Here is a 24,284-nt window from a genome sequence, read left to right as displayed (position 1 = left end):
AGTACTCCCCAACACCTGTAAACAAACGTTGATGAGTACAATCAGTGGAGTTCCCCTTTAAGATTTCTCTTCACTGGAACTAAGGTGCTTAGCTCAAAGCAGGAAAAACCGCCCCAGACCAAAAGAACACAGTAGTATGTGGACAGGGGTATTCATATACTCTTGACCACAAAGTGTATCTAATCTGTGCCATGTGGGAGCAATACTGGGTCAGGTGGACTAAATAATCACTGAGTCATCAGTACAAACTCTACCTGTGACTCCACAGATCATCATCAAAATCCTACTTCCTGCCCCTTTAAAATTACATTTAATACTACATGCAATAGTATTGACCGGTGTATTTCTAATTCATATTCACCTGTGATACTTTCCATGAATATGACCCCGGTACAGTGCAATCTGCAAAGATTCAGCACCTTTAGTTAACTGTAAAAGCATCCTGGTTTAGTGGTTTAGTAAAGTTAGCAGCACTGGTGAGTACAGAGTGAAAGGCAAGTGAGCGGAGGGACTTCCTGGAGTACAGATGTGAGTACAGTGGCGTCAGAGTTTAAATTCTCAGTTTAAGAATTCAAACAAATAAAGAATCCTTCACAATACTTTTAAATTCTAGTGCAGTCTGATCAGTATTTGTGAAAACTTTATCCCAAAGCTAGAAATCAGAGAAGAGTCCAAGTTGCTAGTAGACATGTCTGGAGCAGCTCTGGTCAAATAAATTAAAATAGAGGATTCATATCAATCTGATGTCTATTTAGATACAACAAGATACAATGTGTTCATTAGTGAGCTTTAGAGGTGTTGGTAGGTGTATTTTTTCACTTTGGACAGAGCCAGACTAGCTGTTTCCGCTGCTTCCAGTCTCTATGCTAAGCTAGGATAACTATGTCTTTACTCCAACTCTGTACTTAACATACAGAACGACTGATAGATCTCAACTCTTGTGTATGTCCAAAAATGTTGAACTGTTCTTCTAAATGTTCTACAATTCAAGTAGACATTCTTTGCCAAATTAAATTCTTTCTTTGTTTTCTGACACTGGAATAAAGTTATTTATGTCCACAAACACTGATGTGACCACCTCAGACCACAATTATTAGTGTTCCGCTCGCATATGTTACAAAAAAGAAGAAGAAAAAAAATTACAGTGACTAACTTTTGCAGCACATTATACACAACACAAAGACATGGATAAAACACTCACAGCATACTTACACAGTAACAGTGAGCAGAGTAGTTTGCCTGCTGGGACAGACAGTGCACATTGACAGAATAATACAGCAATTATTAACAGCAGTTTTTGACTCCTGCAGTGGCTGAAATGATGTCCATTAGCACACCGAGTTATGTACCATCACATGAACTCTTTGCACAAATTCCTTCAAACCAAACACTGCAACAGCTCAGTTAATTAGGAGCTACTCGTTGACAGAAGCCAGTAGCGCCTGGCTGAATAAAAATCAACAAACAAATGATGGAGGGATACTTCAAATGCTCTTCTCTCATGGTACAAGCATTATGAGTGAAATCACTGGTGCCCCACACCAAAATGTATAAATTCAAAATTTCTGATTCAGCAAAGAATATACATACTGTATATACATTCAAAGTCTTTCTTAACTTTTTTGCAACTTCCATTTTTTTAAGATATAAGGAAAAGAGACAAAATGAACTGTGGAAGAGGAGTAAAAAGTGAGGGAAAAAGACATTATGGCAGCAGATTAAGTCATGCAGGTTTAGTGTCATTGAGGGACCTGTGACAAGATTCAGTGATTTAATATTATATTTCCATAAAGTTGACTTGCAAGAGAAAAGTTCAAATATGAATGGTAGAAATCAGTGCAGCGAAGGCAACTTTTAGCCTTTATATGTATGGGTCAAGCTCCAAATACATTGGATCCTACACTTCCCATATTGCAACATGATATCATCTCTTTATTAGACCCTTCATGCAGTTGCCCATCTCTTTCAAACTCCACACTCCTGGTTTTAATGCATGCTTTCTGTTGTAAATTAGCAGTCTCCCAGCCCAAACTCAGATTGACATCATCAAGCCTATTGACATCACGATGACATCATCAGGGTTATTTAGACCTGAGCAACTGCAGAGCCACAGAAGATATCTTCAAGTGGAAAATCAGTGAAGTGCCCCTTTAAATAACTGTCCAACTGTACCAAAATTAACCAGATACCAACCTGAAATTCCTCCAGTGTACGTGATATGTAAATTCTAGTTCAAATTACAAGTATTTTGGTGAAGAAATGACTCCCTGATAATATTAAGCCATTACTCATGCAAATTAAATTCTGCAAATTGACATCATTTGTTTCAAATGTATTTTCTCAGTTCCTCTTTCCCTTGGCATGCAAATGCAAAAGGAAGGTCTACAGAGGAAGGTTTTGAATGCAAATAAGGTTTTGCTTTGCCAAACCATAAATGATGAATTACTTGCCCTTACATGACCATATACAGGACATCAGAGAATTTTAGTTTCAGAGATTTTCAGCCTATGTGAATACACTCCTTATTACATGAGATCCTCACATCTTTTAAGTCCCATGTGATTAAATATTAATATTATCCTCAAGACTCTTTTCAGGATGATGACCAGAGTCAGAGAATCCTTTGGACACACTCTCCTCTCTCCTCCTCTGGTCTTTTACCTGTCCATGTCTGAGGCTTCAATGTCAGTAGTTTTCCCAGGCAGAGGATCAGTCACTGATTTATCCTCCATCACTTCCCTGTAGGGCAAGAGGGCCCAGCAGCATGACAGTGCAGAGCATCAGTTCTCTCCACCCTTTAGTTAGACACATCCTCTGGATGTAAGGCTGTGAGGCAGGGCTGCAGGCCTCAGATCAGCCTCTCCTCTGGGGGAACTTTGAGGACACTGCCCATCTCCAGCCTAGCACCAGCCACTTCCTGCGAGCTAGGGCTGTACGTGCCTTCTGACTGACGCTTCTTCCGGGCCGTCATGATGAGGAAAAACACAACTAGGATGCCAAGTAACATACACAGCGTGGTCAGCGGGATGGTCACTGCCAGCCAGGGGACTCGCTCTTTATACTGTTCTTTCTGCAAGAGGACAGGACAGAAAATATTGTGTTTGCATCACAAAAACCCTCTTTCGTTCCACTTTTTAATAAGGCAACCTTTATAAAGGTTTTATAAGTTGTAAGTAATGGATTTATTAATGGTTAATAAATCATTGAGGTTTGCTTTCTTTCTAACTTTACATATTCTAGAACAAATTGGCTCCACTACAGCAGTAGCTAATAGAAGTTGAACCCTTTGCGAACAAAGTTAAACAAAGATGTATTATTTAGAACATATCCTCATAATTAAATGACCACATAGATTGATTGTACTTGCACTCCAGAATGACCCATAGGAGCAAAATATGCTGCTTTCCAAAACCGTTACAAATCACTGTTAAAACGAATTATTTTTTATGGTGCGACAACACTGTTTGGTTGAGGTCTGGTTAGGTTTAGGCACAAAAACACTTGGTTAGGGTCATGGTTTGAGTTCAAATGATCACTTGAAATGTGGTTTTTACTTCCTTAAAGTTATACAGCCTTCATTGTCATGGCAACATTAAACAGGTTGGAAACAGGAAGCAAACAGTAGCTACATTCACTTTTTGCCATCTATCTATCTAGCCATCCACCCAACCTGCCTCCTCCTAATATTGTCACCTCATATTGACATAATCTGAACCGTGCCCCTGGGTCATAATTACTATGGCCGCTAGATGGCGTAAATGTAACTATAAGGCATTTTTGCTGGCTGAATTTTAGACCTATTCGTGGGTTCTTATGTCATCATATATATAAAATTCATCAACACTTTCTTTTGATGTCATTTTTCATACTTTTAGCTTTAATCTCTGCTGTCTGAAAACCACTAGGCTACATCGTTCAGTCCTCTCTGCCCTGCTGTTCATGTCTAAACGAACCACAACCCCTCAACTCACCCATGGTTTCAGCATGTGTTGAGCCATGACATTAAACCCTCTACGGTCAAGGTTTATGTCTGTTCATTAAAGGCCACAAAACAGAAATACTGAATGAAACAATATTAGATTGTTTTTTTAATGACTGTACTTGTCTGAATAGATAGAATAGAATAAATATGGAGTAAACAACACAGTTAAGAAGGTTGGATACTTAGTTATTTAGGTTACTACTATGTCAATAGGACTTGACTGAGAATTTTTTACTAACTTTCTTAGTGTTTTCACTTTGACTCTCTATAATTAATTAAGTCTGCAGCTGAACATGTTAAGATGTTAATAAAAGGATTTTCATCCACATGTTCTCCAGTCCTTGTCTAAAGAGTCTCCTCATCCAGGAGCCATTTGAATTTGAATTTGTTTATTTGCACAGGCACAAATCAAACAAATGAACACTGAAAATGAATGCACAGTGAACATAAAAAAAGCCTAAAAGGGCTTACTGATTACTACTACCAAATAATACAACTATTAAAAATCTGTCATGAAAAACATGGAGTTATGAGTTAGCTGAGTTAGCCCATAACTCAGAACATGTGCTGTGAAGATGAATGACACTGTCACTTACGTTGCTCTCACACAGTCTGCCGCTGAAGCTCGGCACACAAACACACTGGAAGTGGTTGAGTCTGTCCAGACAGGTGGCACCGTTGAGACAAGGGCTGGACTCACATTCGTCTATTTCTGTCTCGCACCTGAAACACATCAGCAGGGCTTTAACACAACGCTGACTGACAGAGCAGCAGCTCTCTCACACACACACACACTCTCCTGACCTTTGCACTTGGATGTTATTCAGACACACTTTCTTCTGAGCAGCAGGTGTGTGGTGAGGAATGTGCAGTGTGCAGCTCTCACCTGGCACCTATGTATCCCGGCTTGCAGGTGCAGTTGCCTCCAGAGTCGCCTCCTATACAAACCCCCCCATTAAGACACTCTGTGTTGGCATCACACGCCACTGGAGGGAAACGCCACCTGTTGGAATAAACATACTTTCTATTATACGTATATTTGTATGATTCTGTAGTACAACTGTACAGTTAGGTGGACTGGCCCTTTAATTACAATACTTTTAGCAGACAAGTAATGTCAACGAAACTCAGGGATATAATCTTTTAATCACTTTTGAAGTAAAATTGCCGCAGAGGCAGATATATCCTGACTTTTAGTCCCTAGTATGGGTCAAGCTCCAATTTCCTACACTTCCCATAATGCAGCTCAATAATGTCTTTTGTTGCAGTGTGGTCATACTGGATTTCACCAGGTGAACTTTTCTTGCATGGTGTGGCAAAAAGCAGATGGGAAAGTTGTAAGCGTAGGAGCTAATCTCACATTGGTGGGACACTGGAGAGCCTCAACAGCTAAAAGACCCAAAATATGCTGTAGAGAAACCAAAGTCTGTACTCACTGGCAGCGCTTGCCGTTGTATCCAGGAGGACATGAACACGTGTGAGTTTCCATCATTTCCACACAGGTTCCCCCATTCACACAGCCGAACTCCAGACAGTCATCTACCTCGTCCTGACAGTCTTTCCCCATGTACCCAGGCTCGCAGTCGCACTGGTAGTCTGACAGAAGGTCTTTACATGTGCCATGGACACAGGGGTCTGAAGAACACTCATTTATCTCTGTCTCACACAGCTCCCCCTCCCATCCTGGGGTGCAGCTGCAGTTAAACTCATTAAACTGGTCCTGACACACACCCTCATTGAGGCATGGCTGAGAATCACAAATTGGGGCACCCTGGCATCCTATTATTGGTTCATGCCCATCCAGTCTGGAGAAGTGGCTCATCTGAGGTGCGTCTGGTACATTTACAAGTGGCAGATAGACTCCACCCACTCTCACCTCGCCTAAACATCCAGTGAATTTCTCAGCAAGCCAGATTTTGGTATCATTGAGGAAGTTGAGGTTTCCGCCAACGCCATAGCTGCCACCCGCTCTCCCCCCGTCCACTGTGAGGCGCCACCGGGACAATGACTGTGAGGGGTCAACCATGGTCAGCTGGATGCGGTGCCACACCCCGTCTGCAATAATCCTGTCACTTGTAAAAGCCAGCAGCTCTGCACTCGCCCCGCTGTCCAGTTTGACCAGAAGGGTGGAGTTGAGCAAGCCAAAGCAGAATACCTCAGCTCCGCTGGAGGCCCGCAACAAGACCCCATTCTCGTCCCGCGTTCTTATGTCCATAGTGATGTCGGTTACAGGGCTCAGCAGAGAGCCATTGGCAACATACTGGAGAGCGTTGTCTTGAAAAGTGGCTTCAGTTAAACCTGTGGGAAGAGAAGATCATTTGAAACCAAGAACTGTGTATGAGTTACATGGTAAAACAAAGCTTACCATTTTGTCACTGCTATAACATTAATTCATTCTTTTGATAGCAGGCACTGAGCTGCTGGAAGCAAAACACACTTTTGTGAACTTTTGGTCTGGGGCTGATTTTTCCGCATCGAGCTAGCATCCAATGAAGAGAAGTCAGCAGAATATTCATAACACCCACATCAGGATTGACACACTCATGGTAACTACTGTTTTTTCCCATCTTTCTGGAACTGACTGTAAGTAGATAGGGAGCTACTGGCAATCTGAAACAAATTTGTCTAAGTGTGAACATACTGGGCCAGTAAGCTTGGCGGTGTTGCAGGAAGAAACAGCATTGATGGAAACCATGACACAGGCATGAGATAGACGCTACCAATCACCAGGCCTCATGTGTTTACAGTAATCATGTTGAGGTATCACAATTAAAGGGGTACTCCACCTTCCTGGGGAGTACTTCTCAGTGAAAACAGTGTTTTTAAACAATGTTTCTAAATAATATTCACACCTATTTAATCTATTAAGGAGTCCAAAATCTTTTTGCCATGTGGCCCCATGTACAGTGGCTCGATAACTCTAACACAGTCAGGAGTTCAAATCCCAAGAAAGTCAAACATGAAAATCAAAAGATGAGTAAACTCATCATGATCCTGATGCAATTTCAGTAAAATAAAATAAAGAGACATGGTAGGGTGATTGATAGACTATCTCATGCCTTGTATTGTCATTATCAGATTTCCCATGTGCCTCTTTTGCTTCTGCTTTTTCATTTCATCTCTGCTACCTAGAAAAATAATCCACCATAAAATATAGTGTATAATCATTGTTTCTGTGTGTCACTATGTTGGATATTCTGCTTTCTCATCTCGTCTTACAGCCGGACTGCCGAGGCCATGAAGTTCCTTTCCTCTTTTGTACTAAGGAGTTTTCCCTTTGATGTTAGTGAGGGTCTACGGTTGGCAGGTTGTCCTTACCATTTAATGTTAAATAGTCCTTCTGACACTTTTCAAGACTGTAAGCCTAATTAAGAAATTAAGAGCTAAATAAATAAACTTGACCTGACCTGACTTGACTTGCCCTGCCTTGATAAAGAGATTGATAATCACTGCTAAAGGATTACTCACACTCATAACCGTCCTGTAGGTCCACACACTGGACTCCATCAAGACAAGGGTTGTCGACACACCACAAACGTGTCTCACACAGTCGGCCCGAGTAGTTAATGGAACAGTCACACTTGAAGTCATTCCAGGTGACCCTACATTGTCCACCGTTGGAACAGGGCTCATCCTGTGTACAGACAAACACACATGGATGGATTAAATGATCACTTGTAAAATCTCTTACCTGATGCAACCGTGGAGGTAAAAGCCACAGAGGGGATTGAGAGCTAATTTACAGATCAAAGGGATTCACAACCAGATCAATGTTAATAGGGTTGAGGCAACACAGTGCAGCCCAGCTATCAGACAGCCCTGCAAGATTCTAACACAATTAACTTCAGATCAGTGTTAGACCGAAACACAGGAAAAACATAGGGTGTTTCATTCAAACTTAATATCAGGGAGGTAGTGATGCCAATCTCTGACATGTTGTTTAAAATGCAGCCTAATTGACTTTTAGCAATGTTATAATGATATACACTGTAGCTCTAGAGATTGGAGTGTCCACTTTCATATTAATCCAAACGACATTTCTCAACACTTCTCAACAAACGGAGGGATTTCCATGAAATTTAGTTCAGACATTCATGGTTCCCAGAGGATGAATCCTCCTGACTTTGTTGATACACTGATGTTTCATCTAGTTCCACCAACAGGTTAGACTTTCCACTTGCCCAACACAGTTCATGACAAGAATGACTAAAAACTGATCAACCTTAGCTGTACTTTGCATTAATGCAAACCTTAGTATCATATGCAGATAAATACAGCTTTGACTGATGAAAGCTGAGCAAATCCTTTTGATTTAGGTAACAATGTGGTCCATCCTCTGGTGACACATCCAAGGACAAACGTTATGTTGTTTGCCCCACAGGAGAAAAAGAATACCAAAGTTGTACACAGTTTTATTAATCCAATAATCTAGATTATTGCTTCACTGCAGCCTCTTGGATGACTGGATGTTTTGTTGTATTCTCGTTTCTTATAACTTAATGGAATGTTGTGGAAGGAAAAAAGTCATATTTAAAGGTGCTACATTGTACTGAACTAAAAAAAAATATCAGTCACACCACAAATATTCATGTTTTCTCTACATGGTTTTGAGGGGGGTACACATTTTGTCTACTCTGAAGTTAAAGTGATGAGCATACAGTAGACTGTATACCATACTTCTGTTTTACCTTGCATGTGTTGTCACTTTGGCATCCTGGCAGCACATTCTCCTCTGCACTTGTCTGGTACACCTCCACCCCCTCTGCATGATTCACAGTGAACAGATGCTTGTGGTCCAGTCGAATGTCTTGCAGGCATCCCTTGAAGTTTCCACCCCAGGCGTTCATGTTCTTGCCTGCAGGGAGTCCTCCGACATACGCTACATCCCCTGCCTCTACACTCACATTCCCTAAAGCACGCCTATTCCCTGCTTTGGGGAAGACCACATGGCCATAGTGCACCTTTACAGTCACCAAATTATTGTTGCCATCTGTGACAAGCTTGGCCTCTGACAGCAGTGTGGTGTGAGGGCTATAGATAGCAACTGTGCCTTCCTTGAGGTAGACTGTCAGGTAAGGCTTTTCCTCTTGATGGAGCTGCAGGAGTAGACCGTTGTGTTTGAGGGAGCGCATTATAAAGGAGATTGTGAAGTTTTCTCCATGGGTTTCTGAGATGTTGAAGGCAGCGTAGCTGGTGGTGTTCTCATGACCAAAGGTCCAGGACGGAAATTCTGAGAGGGAGGTGAGAAACACAGCATTGTCAGTGTACTTACCCCAACACACCAACACATGCTACACCTGTATCAGCAATGCTTTATTCAATTTTTCTTTAAGGGGGACTATAGTTTTACAGTTAGCTTTCAGTCAGTGCGCAGTACTAGTCAGGAGGAATACTTCTCAGCTAGTTGAACAGTTGCATAATTTCTTAGAGCTTTGTCAAGTTTGAGAAAATCACTCAAGTCACTTGGGTGTCTCAGCCTGGGCTTGAACACAACACGTTCTTAACAAAAACCAGGCATTACAAACTGTAGGAATTTAGTTTGACATGAAATGGAAATTGACTAGACAGAGAGGGTCTGACAAAAATATTTCTTTGAGCAATAACAATAGCTTGATATGGCTCTGGGATAACATTCCCAGACAGAGGTGTAAACTCTGTAAAAAAAAAAGTGTCAAACTGATACATACAAGTGAAGTGATTATATTTGCATTCTCAAATTCATATTAACATTTGGCATTTATATGTTTTGTTGTTTCTGAACCATTCTCCATCAAGTGTTTTTAAAAGGAATTATGTTATTTTGCATGGCAACCCCAAACAGCAGTAAGAGGTAAATTGGTTTCAAAATGGAGGAGGTAAAGAAGCTCAGACTTTGATACATCCAGCTTTGTCTGGATACAGTGTTCAATGACTGCTCATTAGGAGGGAGTTTAGATTTCATTCACACATTTTATTTTGCCATACGGAACAAATGCTACCAACTGTAGCATTTTTGCTGTAAAAGTAGAGTGTATTCCTGCAAATCTATAAGGTATACCGTAATGATGCTCACCTTTCTCACAGCTTTCTCCATAGTAGGGCCGGTGACACTGACAACTGGCCTTAACCCACATGTCAACACACTGCCCACGTTGCTTGCATGGGTCATCATGACACCAGTCTTTTTTGGTGCATCCCAGTTCCAAGCCCTTGTTCTCCTCTCTGATGAGGTCCTGAGGCAGGAGCAGCTTATGGTCAACTTGAAGGTCTTCCATACAGCCGATGAACCCCTTGCCACTGGACGCATGGGCCAAATATTCCTGTGGTGCCCCTCCTATATACAGATCTTGAAAGGAGCTGGGGTGGAGGAAGTTCAGATGATTCTGGCCCTCATTCTTCACCTGGCACCCTTCCTCACAGCCGGGTCCCTTTACAATCAGAACCAGCCTCTCATCCATGGTCACAGTGACCTGGTGCCATTCCCCATCATTGACTGGGCCAGGGTAAATGACCTGCAGCAGCTTTTCTGACTTCACCCTGGCCTGGAGGGAACCCCCAACTAGCTCCAGGGAGACATAGCGCACCATGGTGCCCCGGTAGTACAGCACCATGTCAGTCAGAGTGCTCTTGAATCGGAGCTGCATGTGTAGACCATGGTCATCAGTCTCTCGCCTTGTCCTGTTTTTGGAAACAGGCAGCAGCATGTGGATGTAGCCCTCAGAGTTGAAGGAAAAGGTGGTGGAGGTGTTGCAGCGTTCTCCGGTCCAGCCGGGCGGACACAGGCAGGTGTAGCTGTGCTTACCATTATCAGTCAGTATGGGAACACAACCTGCTTCATGTTGACATTGGTGCTGTTGGCAGCCGACCAGGCTGACGTCACAGTCATGCCCACCCCATGGCTCCTGGCCAGGTTCTGGCTCGGGACATTGACACCTATAGGAGTTGGCAGCGTCTTCGCACGTGGCACCATTCTTGCAGGGATTGCTGTCGCACTCGTTGATGTCCACCTCACAGTGCACACCTGCATGGAGAGGCACTGATGTTTAATACAACTAATTTCGACAACACTGATCCAAATTCCCCTTGCCTCTTTCAATTGGATCACCATGGAGTAAAATATAATCTATTGATTTAATAACATAAATATAGTTCATCAACAAGCAACAAGGGGACTGTACTTGCTGCCTGGAAAGTCAAACTAAATGACTTAATTTGATACAGAGCTCAGCATGCACACATGCAGATGAACAGGCAGGTTTGGTTGAGGCAATACATGCATGTTCCCATTACTGTCATTTGCAGATGAGGAAATGACTGGAGGAAATAGCAAGTAATAGCAAAATTAGAGGTGAATTAGATTTGCAGTCTTCCTTAACACAATTAAAGAAGTGTTTGTCATACTGATTGTATTAGCAAGACATCGAAATATTGCACTATATGCTTGTCAGATAAATTTGTACCGAACACCAACACCCTGTGCCAGAGTTACAGTCTTTCTGCCTGGTTTCAGTAGTTGGAGCCGCCTCATCAAATCGCATTCAACATTAAGCCCTGGCAGCAGCAGTCAACTTGCATTAGCATAGTCCTTTAAAATACTCTACACCCAAGGAACCCTAAAGCTGTTCTTCTTTTCTGTGCCAACACTCCAACCTCATGCACAAGCACACAACTTTCTTCTTTGTTAATGTAGCATTAAAAAGTGCTGTACCATACTGTACCTGTCAGCCTCCAGGGCCCACAGCAGCACAGCAGCAGCAGCATCAACCTCCTTCCCCCCATGATCCACTGAGTCAACACAAGTGACACAACCAAGTCCCCTCTCTTTCTCTCTCTCTCTCTCTCTCTGTCTCTCTCTCCCTTTAGCTTACAAAGCAGAAGTGCCTCCACTCCTCCACTCTGTACTAGGCAGACAGACAGGACTGATTACAGCCCTGCCCACCTTTTGTTTTTCCTCCCTCCTTCATCCCTCCGTCCGTCCCTCCCTCCCTCACATGCCCTACTCCTCTCCTGTCTGCAGCCCAGCCCTAGCAGAGCAGTAAGCCTCCAGCTGGCTCCTGTCAGTGTTTGACAAGAGGAATGCAGTGCTGCAGTCTCCTCTCTGATCTATGTGCTGGCCTGTGGATGCCCACTAGCGGCAGGTGCTGCTGGAATCAACCTGCAGGAGGTGCTGCAGGACCAGGTCTTCAGGTGGGCCAGGCCTGAGCACAGCTGGACCAAAACATGGAGTGCATATTGATCTTTTATTAATATAGATATCAGCTATCAGTTTCATCTACTTGTACTACTTGTGTTTGATTGTAGGATTATGATCTATGATCAGTTTTTCTCAAATTTCTAAGTTCTAAAATGTATTATAAGGACAAACAATCTGCAACTTTTTTCTCAGAATTCTGAATTGCTAAAGTAACAGATTTTCTGTATTATGATACTTTCTGTATTATGATTGGGAATAAAGTCAGATTTTTGAGAAAACTGTCAGAAATTTGATATGTACGTAACATTTAAGTCTTAAATTATCAGACTTCATCATTTTGACTTTGCTGTTTGATTTCTAAGTTTAATCAAAGTACTGTTTTTCTGACTAAAAATATGTTTTTAGTTTATGTTACTAATGTTAAAACTGATATCATTGGACCTCAGGGGTGGGTGGGAAAGTGGGGGTTTGGAATAATGGTTCATTGACAGTGTGACTGGATTATATGTATTATACTGTATGTTCTTCTCAGAATTTGCTTTAATCTCCCAATGCCGGCAATTGTGACACTTACAGTATCTTTTAATTCTGCCTTTATTCACATAATTCTAAGATTCACATCAGACATCTTTTTTCCATCATCTTCTTTCATAACAGCAATACTGACAGTATTCTCTTACAGTATCCGGTGGTATAAAAGTTGCTTCAGAGGGGTTTTCACCCAACACTGATACAGTTCTGAGAGAAACAGTGAATGCATCTGCAATATTGGAAATGATACAGTGACACTGATGTTTTGTCACATGATCTGTAATTAACCAAAGTGGACGCTACAGTAAGCTTCTAAAGCATACACCTGTTGCTCATAATGTGATGAGTGAACCTGTAGAAGACACGTTGTGAAATGCATCATTCACTCATAGATTTGTAAATGATGTATGACTGAATAACCCTAACCTTAAATCCAACCCTAACCCTGGACGTCTTTAATCCAAAATGTCCTTCATCAACCTTCAAGAACTCAGGTCGATCAAACTCTAGCTTCTTAACTTATATAAGCATGGCCGGAGGGCACAGGAGGGGTTCATCTTTATGGTTTAACATCTCATGCACGTGTGAAGTCAACCTCTTGCACACGTGCCATACAAACTTAATAGGATTATACTTTTGCTCCATATGAAGTTTTCCTCTATCTTTGCTTGCTGTTGCACAAGAACAGTATGTTTACACTGTAGCATACCAGAGGAATAAAATGCACATCATTTGGAATAAGGTTCTCGTTTTGCTTTCTTGTGTCATCCTTGTTTTTTCATCAGGCTTTAATTGGGCTCCTAATCAGCTTTACTGTAATCTCCCCTCCCCCTGAAATATTTCTTAGGAGACCCCCGTTTAATGCCCAAGATGGCCAGCTGACATATGGCACCTTTTATTGGCTTTGTTGTTTTCTGCTATGCTCCTCCATACCATATGCCCCCTCATCCCCTCCTATCCTCTGCTCTGTTGTGGCCCCTACATTGCATGGCCATAATACTGTTAGCAAATTAGCTTCTCCTTTTGTTGATGAGAGCTTTTGGCTGGATTCCTTACTTCTAAGTCAAGATTTTGTGTTTCAAGGTCAGCTTTTGGTGCGGTTCCTCCTGTTTTGAACAATGCGGTGACAAATCTCCTCTAATGAGGAATTAATACCATGGCTGGCCATGAGGTATGATCAACTGGAGGAAGATTAACTCTTTATTGTTTGGTCAAGAGGATTCTGAGACCTGGTGTGAAGGCTATCTGTCTGCTCTGGGGACATTTAGTTCGGTTCAGATCTGTATTTTTCCACAAATTAAAGTTCTTTCTGCAGCAAAGCAAACACAAAACCAGTAAAAACTAACAACGATAGCGGTGGGCAAATACAATAATTATACATTTTTTTCTCTGTGTATGTAGGAAGACATACTTTAGAGAAGTCTCATTTCATCTCATCTGAAAACATACTACAATAGAACATGTACTTAATTGTGCATGTGATTTAAAAAATCTACAACAAAATGAGAATAAAGTGCTTGTCTGTGTTTCTGTTATTCCAGTATTTGAATTAAGTGTGTTTACTGCACATGGAATAATAAACCTTTGAACATGTTGCACCTCATTTTTGAAAACTTACCAAGTTAATTAGCCAAATATGCTGAAGACACAACAAAGGTGATTTTGTATTCATATTACTGACATTTCAGGTGTGCTCTTTTTCAGTCCTTTACCTCCAAATAAGTGCTTTAGATCATCTGGTTGAACTGTTGGTGTGTTTACAACCTGTCTGAATGTTGTTTTTTTTTTTGGGGGGGGGGGGGTTTAAAGTTTTTTTTTTTGCCTTGTTCTACTTCCTTGTAATGATGTCACTGTGTTCTCAAATCTCAGTAAATAATTTGGTGAGTACAGAAATGATGAACAGGTCAAGACTGATTCTGTGAAGAATCTGTAAAATAACACCATCAACCTTCTGCCAATGTTAACAACAGCCTCTGCAGAAAATGTGTTTTTTGCCAATACTCAGAGGTTGACCTTCAGGTGTTTTACCACCCAGAAAAGTGCAGGTGATGTTTTTCTGAAATCACCAACCATGTCTTTAGTTGTAGAAAAGCAAGGAAGGTCAGCGTCATCATCCTGTACAAGCTCACTGACCACAAACCCATGCGACAGCAAATGTAAGGAAGCGCCTGCCTTGTAGGCCCACTGACATTTAGGGATCTACTTTTGTGAACCCAGCAGGTTGGTTACTTGTGCTGGTGGATTGACATCAGTTATTCACAATCATGGGCTCATTCAAAGCTGTGTGTGTCCAGTAACATTAAATCATATTCATGCAGCTGTACAGTGCGGACATTATAACCTCACACTATCACTGTTTAGTCTTCTGATCATCCTCATTCCAATCCCATGTGTTGCCCAAACTCCCTCCATCACCCCACAGCGGTACCATGCATGGTATTTCAGGGTTCATTCAACTAAGATTCATGTTCACATATGATTAAGGGGGATGAGCTCTCTCAGCAGAATCCTGGCTGCTCTGATTCTTTGAGAGCTCCCTTTCTACCAAATCTTACTGTTTAACCGTAAATGGTCAGTTCCTTGACACAAATATCTCTGACTGAAAGGGGATTTGTTTGATGTTTGCCCTCACCAAATAAAGTGACCAAAATATTATAGAACACAAGTGCACTGAGCTTTCGACCTGCTTTGAGCAGCGGGCGGTGAACCACGTGAGACGCACTCATTCTTGGTACCAAGATTGCAGTAGCCTACAGCGCTGGATTTGGATCGCCATACCCCCTAATGGGCTTCTCCTCCCACTAGAGCACATATCACCTACATATCAAACTGGAGCAGTCAATGAAATAATCTCAGTGCACTCCAGGAAACTGCCAGTTCAGAGTTGCACTCCTTGCCGTGTGCCAACACCAAAATACAGGAACAAGACACAACCCTGGAGGAAGAGCAGCTCATCAAAAGCGTTTTGTTAGGAGATAAGAGAAAAGGAGGAGATAAGTAGTTTTTCCTACCTGTGAAGCCATCTGGACACAAACACTGATAAGAGTTGACCAGATCCTGGCAGCTTCCTCCATGCTGACATGGAGCAGACTCACATTCATCCACGTTGACTGAGCAGTTCTCTCCTGCAAGAGCAACATATTAATGATGTTCTCATCTACTGTATCTTATCATTACTTCATCACTTGACTTACTGTTGATGAGGTATAAGGTTTTTGCTGTGAACTGGCTTACCAGTGAACCCTGGCAGACAGCGGCAGATGAAACCAGCTGCCTCTTCATAGCTGAAATTAGCTGTGCTGAGTTCAGGTAACGCCCCGTAGTTCAGGATATCTGAGCGCTGGAAACACTCGCCACCATTCTCACAGGGAAGCTGCTCACACTCATCTATATCCACCTGGCAGTTTTCCCCCTCATAACCTACACAAACACACAAACACACACATACATATATGCACACAAAGATGTTTAGATATGAATAAAGAAAACACATGTTATTTAGAAGTTAGCGTAATCATTTATTGGTTGCTTTAATCATTCTGTTTGTTTTACCATTGTTAGTTAGCGAGAGCTGAACTGTTAGCTGCAGCTGCTGTAATATACCAGTTATAATAATATTTAAAGATATAAATATTTACATGACAAGGTTCCAAGACCGTATACTTTATTTTTGACAAGTATCATCATATGTTGATTGATGATCCAAGAAACAGATAAGTAACACAGTACTATAGGATTAGTACATGCATTGTTGAATCTGAAAAATCCTAAAAATATCAACGGCAGTTTGTTAAGATAATGATGATTACTTTTAAGTAGCTAATTAAAATTTACCTGAACGTGCTTGTTCTTTTATATATTTGTTTATTTTTAAAATATTGTTAATTATCATCTTTTTCTTGATTGTAATGTATTTGTCGATTGAGTCTGATTCTAATTGCTGGGCCAGAAGTAACGCTGTTGCTTAGTAATTTCTTTTTTTTCTGTTTCTTTTGTTGTCTTACATGTGTACTATGTCCACATACCTCCTCCAACTGTCAATGTAGAATAAAGAAAAGCATTAATAAGCTAAAAAAATTTTTAAAAAATCCGAATTGTGAATATTAAGTAGTTTGTAGTTTTAGAATAATTAATAGTTTCAGGATATAATACATATGGCAGGTATGTATAAAGTCAGTCCTATTTAAATCTGAACCTTTAACTCTGTAAACTCATCTGGGAAATGTAGCATAAGGTACACAACAGTATACACATATACACACACACACTCACAAAAACAATCATCACAGCAAAAATCACAGCAAGACTGCACACATCTGCATTTTTCTCCATCACAATGTGCTCGTGCATTACTTTGCATAATTCATCACAGCCCTGAAGAATTAAAATTGTGCTGCAATGCTGTTTTTATAACTGTAGCACAAATAGTGAATACTGCAGCCCTTCTCTTTAGCCCCTTCTTGCCCTCGAAACTCAAGGGGCATATTATTTAACTCTTTTGTTCAGATTGACCTATGTGTGGGGAACCTCCAGCATCAAGAAGACCTTAATGTGTTGAGATCTTGCTACCATTTTCCCTTACATATCTGAATATACATTTCATTTCCTGATTCCAGTTTAGTGACCAAGCAGAGATCCTGATCCATGGTGACTGTTACAATAATCAAAGAATTGTTCAGACCGTGACGACTATGTGATGCAGAGTGTAATGTGTATATAATATATTCTGATAACCTGTACTGAACAGTGGGTGTATGTGTTACTGCTGCAATGTTTGAGAGTTATTTTACATTACCTGCCCAGCAGAGGCACCTGTACTGGTTGATCCCCTCCGAGCATGTGGCTCCATGCTGGCAGGGATCAGAAGCACATTCAGGAATATCCTCTTCACAGTGGTCACCTACAAAGCCCGTCCCCTCACAGTCACACTCATAGCTAGGAAAGAACAGAGACACATATAAGCCTGTTTTATATGATTGTTAACAAGTTAAGAGATGATAAATATATCTAGATTCACTGTTTGGAATGGCATAAAAGGAGATTCTAAACAGCTTAATTTTCTTGTTGAGGAAGGAAAGAAAGAAAAATCATGAGTCAACAAAGATTTAAAGCGAGACTCTAACTTTTGCTGAACAGTGGCCACTGTGGCCACAAGTGGCAATTACAGATGATGGTACGTTTAAAGCTGGAGTGCAGGACTTTTATATATAAATGAATGTCAGTTACATTCAAACCTTCAGCAAAAGGGGTTCACACAATGCTGATTTAGCCTGTCACCACCAGGTAAATCTCTCTGTATTTCGCAGTATGACGGAGTTTTTAAAGCTTGTGTCTGTGGCGACTTTCCCATGCTGGCGCGCTGGTAGTTATGCATTTTATATCAACCAGTAATGATTGGTTTGCAAGTGTCAACCGAGGAGAACTGTCTTCAGTACGACCCAACCGTGTCGCGTCACCAGGGCGGGGACCAGCTCATGTAAAGCGTCAGGGGTCTGCGGCAATGACGTCAATAGTGTTTGTGTAATTACTCTTGTTGCCAGAGGGTGGAGACAAAAGTTCCGCACTGCAGGTTTAATTTCTCCTCATTTCCCAAGATTCTCTTGAGCCAGTTGCTTTAAAGACATCATTATCAGGCACCCAGGCTGAGAGCGAGTGGAGGAAACAGTGAGCACAGTAGCACAAGCACAGAAGAGTCAGCAAGCTGACACAGTAATGCAGTTATACAGAAATATACATTTGCAGAAATTTTGCACATTAGCTAGCATTAGCCACCATAAGCTACTGGTCACACCAGACTAATTAAGGCTGCAGTGGCAAAACTTCTAGGTGTATTAAACTGAGTAGCAGTGCATTTTATTAATAAGGAATTTAACTTTTAATTTTCCTGAAAGGACAAATGTGTTATTTCTTCTTTAAAACACTGCATAGTCTCACTAAAGTCTCTAAGGATTATATATAATACATCAATATATACTGTATTTATTAAACATGTATAAACACGTTTTAAGAGCCTTTCAAATAGACAAATACATTGCTCCTTGCAAAGTTGGTGATCAATAAGATTAAAAGTTATTTCAGTAGATTCATACAGTTAAGACATACTGCACTTGTCATTGAGTTAGTCTTTTAAAGAGGCACTCAAAAAGATCACTTGGCTATGCGAATAGCTGTATCGTTTTGCTCTGGGAGATCAGCTGATCATGGGTATGGTCTATCGACTTCACTTCCTGTCAGAACATATGTGATGAATTTATACTGTTTTCTGGACCATTTTACATGAGTTGTCTCGTCCCTAAGGATATTTACAATATAACATCCTGACTCCCTGCTCTTCCCACTAGTGCTACTACCAGGTATTCACAGCACCTCCAGACATCCAGTGACTCATCACAATGATTAACAGTAAGTGGATTAATTCTTATCCCTTGTCAACTTTAATGTCTGCTATGCAGCACCAGACTGACACAACAGACTGTTGGATGACACATCGTCTCAACTGGCTCAACATGAGAGGGAGATGTAAACACAGAGTTATAGAAGTTATTAGCAATTAGCACTAATTCTATTATATTAGTTACATATAATATCGAGATAATCTCTTACAACCACCAATCTAGCTCAGTTTATGGGCCTAACCTGTATTATAATTGGGTATTTGACATAATTTATATCTCACCAATAACATTAATCTAGTATGACGTCAGAGAAATTTACTCAAATTGTAAGATACTGAGTATTTTCACAGAATGTTTCCCTAAAACAGGGCAGAGTGTACTGTACAGATTAAGCTAGATTTTAATCATGAATTAGTTGCCACCAAATTGGGCAGAATTGGCTGTAGGATTATCGGTTGGATTTCTGGCAGGTCAGAAATTTTGCTTTGTTGTCTGCAGTTTCAGCAGTTCCATGGTCTGATTTCCCACAACTGCTGTCAAAAGATCAGTTTTAAACTATAGTGAGGTTGTTGTAATATTTTTTGGAGTATATTTTACATTTACATGTATAAGGTAATACTGCCTTCCTCTCTTTTTGTCAACATTGTTGACGATGTGGTCAACTTGTTTGAATAAACTTTATTGGATTTTTATCTGGACAAAATTGGTTGCATTACGTACGAGCATAAAAGTCGCAGGTTCTGGCTGTGTAGAAAGGGCAATTAAAACATGTAGTGTGTGTTAACACAACATATAAATATCAATAAAAACACATATTTTCTGCCCACCTTAATGCAGAGTTTCCACAAGGAAACCATATGATTCGGCAAAATATTCTAAATATTAATTATGTAACTTTAGCAACTATTTTTGCAGTAATTACCTTAACCTTGGCACAGTCTGTGCTGCATTATAACTGTGGGTCAAAGTGGGTCAATTGTACACAAGGTAACCATCACTACCTCTCAACATTCAGCAGGACAAGAGATCTGTGTGAATAGACTGCCTGACTATATTTCTGTATTTAGTAGGAAATTACAATGAAACTAAGACCAAATAGTTAAGTTTCAGTTTCTGCTTCAGTTTGTTTTGTGCACAACACAATTATCAATATGCAAAATTTTTTCCATTGCAACACTGTGAGAGAGGTGGGTGAAACATATGTTCATCATGTCATTGTTGTATGTTATCACACAGTGACGACTGATTTATCTCCATCATAAATTCAGTTGCATAACAGATGTTGTTAAAAGATCTTGAAACAGCTAGTACTGTATGTGAATCTGAGCTAACAATTGTTGTTTAGTCTCAGCCTATGACCACTGTTTTATCGTCTATGTTTCATTCCTTTTGACATAAACCCGTACTTTTTTTTAACCAATTGCTACTGTAGTTTGGATTCAGGCAATTTTGCTGCTTTGGAGCTCTGTTACTTATATTTATGCTTCTCTTAAAACTCACATATCAGTGGTCTGTTTGCTGGATCTTTTTTATATATCAAAGAAATTCAGCTAATTTGGTTCAAACATATGTCTTCCAGTAGACACACCTTATGTATCGGTGTTTTTAAAAACTCAAATCATTCAAACTACACAAGTGTGGGTATGTGCAGACAGTATAAACATGCATCTGTGTGTGTGTGTGTGTGTGTGTGTGTGTGTGTGTGTGTGTGTGTGTGTGTGTGTGTGTAGTCCTACCTGTTGACCCCGTCTATACACTTGCCCTCGTTCAGACATGGCATGCTGGCACATTCATCAATGTTGACCTCACAGTCCTGGCCCTGGAAACCGGCCATGCACTCACACGCGTACATGGCGATGTGGTCTCGGCAGGTGGCGCCGTTTTGGCAGGGCTGCACCTCGCACTCATCTATCTCTATCTCGCAGTTAATCCCTGCAGGGTACAGTGCAGGAATGGCAGTGGGCCAAGGCATGAGATTGGCAACACACCTAATTATCTCAGCACACATACAGATACAACACAATGACACTGGTACTGCCAAGAGCTCAGCTGCAGACGGACAAGAGCAACACAGACTAATGCCACTTAAACACAGCCATGCAGCCTCTTTTCATATATTTAATAGGTATAAAAGCTCAACCTGTCTTACTCTCTGTACAAAGGTAAAAATAAAGCACTATGCTATCTGCACTGGAAGTAATAATCTATACCCCCAAAGGTGTAGATTTGCATTCAAAGATACTCCTAAAATGATCACATTTAAAGGGTTAGGGTTCATTGAATGCTGTCACAGAACACTGGATAACAGCATGATCAGCAGCATTACCGTATTAAACCTTACTGCAATCCAATAAAAAGAACATCAAGTGTAGGTCAAGTTTGGTTTAGGCAGGGCCAGATTTACCCTCTTAAGGGCGATGACGGAAAACTGAGTCATGGGCCCCAATATGTTATTTATTGTTTCTAATTTTGGAATCTCTTCTTGTGTATTATTGGACAATTTTACTTCTTCATGTCTTGACTGACTTACTGTAGACAGTGTCTTACCTTTGAAACCTGGCACACAGTCACACCTGTAGTGATCCACCTCATCCAGACATGTACCATTGTTTTGACAGGGTCGGGAGGCGCACTCATTGATGTCCAAGTCACAGTGGTAGCCTTGAAATCCGGGCACACAGAAGCACTGGTAGGCATCGACCCCATCTTTACAGATGGCTCCATTCTGACACGGCTCAGATTGGCATTCATCTATGTTCTCCTCACAGTTTGTCCCCTGGTACCCAGCAGCACACTGGCACCAGTGCCCAGTGTCAGGGATGTCCATACAGGTGCCACCATTCTGGCATGTTTCCTCTGAGCAAGTGGTCATGTTATCCTGGCAGTCTTCCCCCCCTAATCCAAAGGGACAGTGGCAAGAATAGCCATTGACTCCGTTGACACAGTAGGACCGGACACCTATGCAGGGGTTGCTCTGACATTCATCTACATCCTGGGTGCAATTGAGGCCTGTGAAGCCATCTGGGCAGTGGCAAGTGAACTCATCAGTCCCAAGTTTGCTGGTACAGTTTGTGCAAGGTGCCATGATGCAGGCATCATACAGCTCATCACAGTTTTTGCCCATGTACTGCACTGGTCCTTTAGGGCACACGCACACATAGTCACCCAGGTGGTCGATACAGGTGGCACCGTTGTTGCAGGGAGACGAGAGACACTTGTCTCCTGCCACTGTGCACAGTAGGCCTGAAAAAGAAGGAAACAAATTGCTATTAAAGATGCGATAGACAATACTGTATTTTCCTACATCAGTCTGTCTTTTTTACAAACCTAAATTCCAAACTGGGATGGACAGAGGTAGTACCACATTGCCAAAAATTTTGAGATGGCATATTCACCTTGTTTGTCCATATCAAATGTTTGTGTAAAATGCATATACACATGTTTGAACAAAACCCAAGAGAAGAGGGAAATACAAAATAGTCTCATAAATATTCTATCATGCCTCTCTTTCCTCTGGTAATAAATGCTAATGTTGCTCTGTGTCTGCTGGAGGTGTTAAAAACACAACTGTTTGCTAACATGTTAGCCATATCAACTTGATTATATGTCAGTGTTGTGTTTACAGCTTGTTGCACAGCCCCTAAGTGGCCATTCACTAGCAAGGACACACCATCAACAAGAGGTGTTTAAATGATTTATTAATGAAAATGATTGGTGTGCGAGGCATGAAACTTGTTTGTAGTTCTTCCGCTTGCTGTTTACGTTGTGGGGAAGCTTCGGTCAGGAATCAGCCGTAGCACCCAAGCACCACAGATCCCCAAAACTTCTAGTTACTTAAGATTGAGCAGATTTGAGATCTTTGAGATCTGAATGGATGTAGCAGTGATACGCTTGGGAGGACCAAGTTGTATTAAGTGTTTTGGGACTCAAGCAAAATTAACAAAAGTGGGTGGCGATGAGGAAGGAGAAATGATAAGGAAATCATCCAAGAGATGGACAGGGAATGGAAATTTATGGTTGTTTGACAGGATCCAGAAGGGGGTTTCCAACAGGGTGTTGAAGAGTTTAGGGCTGCTTTTGCAACCAAAAGTGAGCCTGACGGCAAAGTAATATGCAGAAGAACAATCGCCAGAAGTCAGTGTGCATTGGGGGATCTTAGAACGCACTGATGATGTCTGCTTTTGAGAGCCACATCCCTTTCCCGACAAGTTTGATGAGGGAATGGCATGGTTGATGGTGGTGCAGTGAAGGGAGAAGTCTTTGCTTGGAATCAAGCTGTTAATGCTGGGGATGGGACTGCCATGAAGTGCTGAGAGATTGATGATAATGCGTTTCTTTCCAGAGTATTTCCTGGTTTTGATACCGAGGGGGCTGATACAGAAGTTAGGGAATGGAGGATGAGCAAATGGGCCAATCATGAAGCCTTCTTTGACTTCCTTGGTGAGCAGGTGGTCGACAGACTCTGGCTTATTTATGGCTGACTGAAGATTTTTGCATTCAAGAGAGATGAATGGTTGTACAGAAATTCCAGTGTGGACAAAGTCGATACTTAAGGTGATGTAAATGGATGGATGATACCCGTAGAATGAAGGAGTATCTCACTTTTCTGAGAGTGATCGAGGCGATGTTGCGTGATCTCGGTTCTGGTGCAGAATAGGAGAGTGAAAGAGGAGGAGAGGGTTAGGTGGGTATTTATAGGAATGCTGGATGTGGCACAGTTGAGGTGTGGTCCTGCTCCTGAAACTCTGCTAGGTAGCTTCAAAAAAATCAATTACAGCAGGTTTAAGTAAAGGCCTTTTTTCTTAGGGAGTAATGTGGATTTAGCTACATTTCTAGTTTGTTTGAAATAAGGAAAAGCTGTGAAGTTAGCACGAGCAAACATGGCTGAACAGGCAAAGACAAGAGTGCCATCAACAAAAATCACACATCATCAGTAGAAATTCAAAGGAAAATACATCACAGTACCACCAACAATGTTTGATTGACAAGGGCTATTAAAACACCAAAGTAGTATGAGTGCCACCAAAAATATGGACGAACTCATAGATTACCCCTTTACATTCTCTTAATCCAATATATCCCCAAGAATAAAGATCACTGAGGCTGACTTAAAGGTACACAACTTCACAACTGTGAATGAGCAGTTTGTATAGTGTAAGACGTAACTGTTAACCAGTCGGTTAGCAAAGTATCCTTCCCTTGT

At 41.2% G+C, this 24,284-nt stretch overlaps 1 protein-coding gene across 1 annotated transcript; it reads right to left on the bottom strand.

Moving 5' to 3' along the window:
• Positions 1–543: 543 nt before the first annotated feature.
• Positions 544–23,499, bottom strand: LOC121903858 (protein crumbs homolog 1-like). The gene is made up of 13 exons (XM_042421249.1): positions 23,274–23,499; positions 21,629–22,324; positions 20,818–21,013; positions 17,482–17,621; positions 15,921–16,106; positions 15,698–15,811; positions 10,035–10,982; positions 8,671–9,212; positions 7,451–7,616; positions 5,419–6,280; positions 4,869–4,985; positions 4,579–4,705; positions 544–3,070 (listed from the first exon to the last, which is right to left on the bottom strand). Exons 1-13 carry the CDS (start codon positions 23,497–23,499, stop codon positions 2,849–2,851), a joined length of 4,542 nt encoding a protein of 1,513 aa, XP_042277183.1. The 3' UTR covers positions 544–2,848.
• Between the last annotated feature and the right edge of the window lie 785 nt (positions 23,500–24,284).

Source organism: Thunnus maccoyii, chromosome 9, assembly GCF_910596095.1.
Source record: "Thunnus maccoyii chromosome 9, fThuMac1.1, whole genome shotgun sequence".
NCBI lineage: Eukaryota > Metazoa > Chordata > Actinopteri > Scombriformes > Scombridae > Thunnus > Thunnus maccoyii.
Note: the sequence above shows the minus strand (reverse complement) of the source record. Positions and strands in the feature narration are given on the sequence as shown.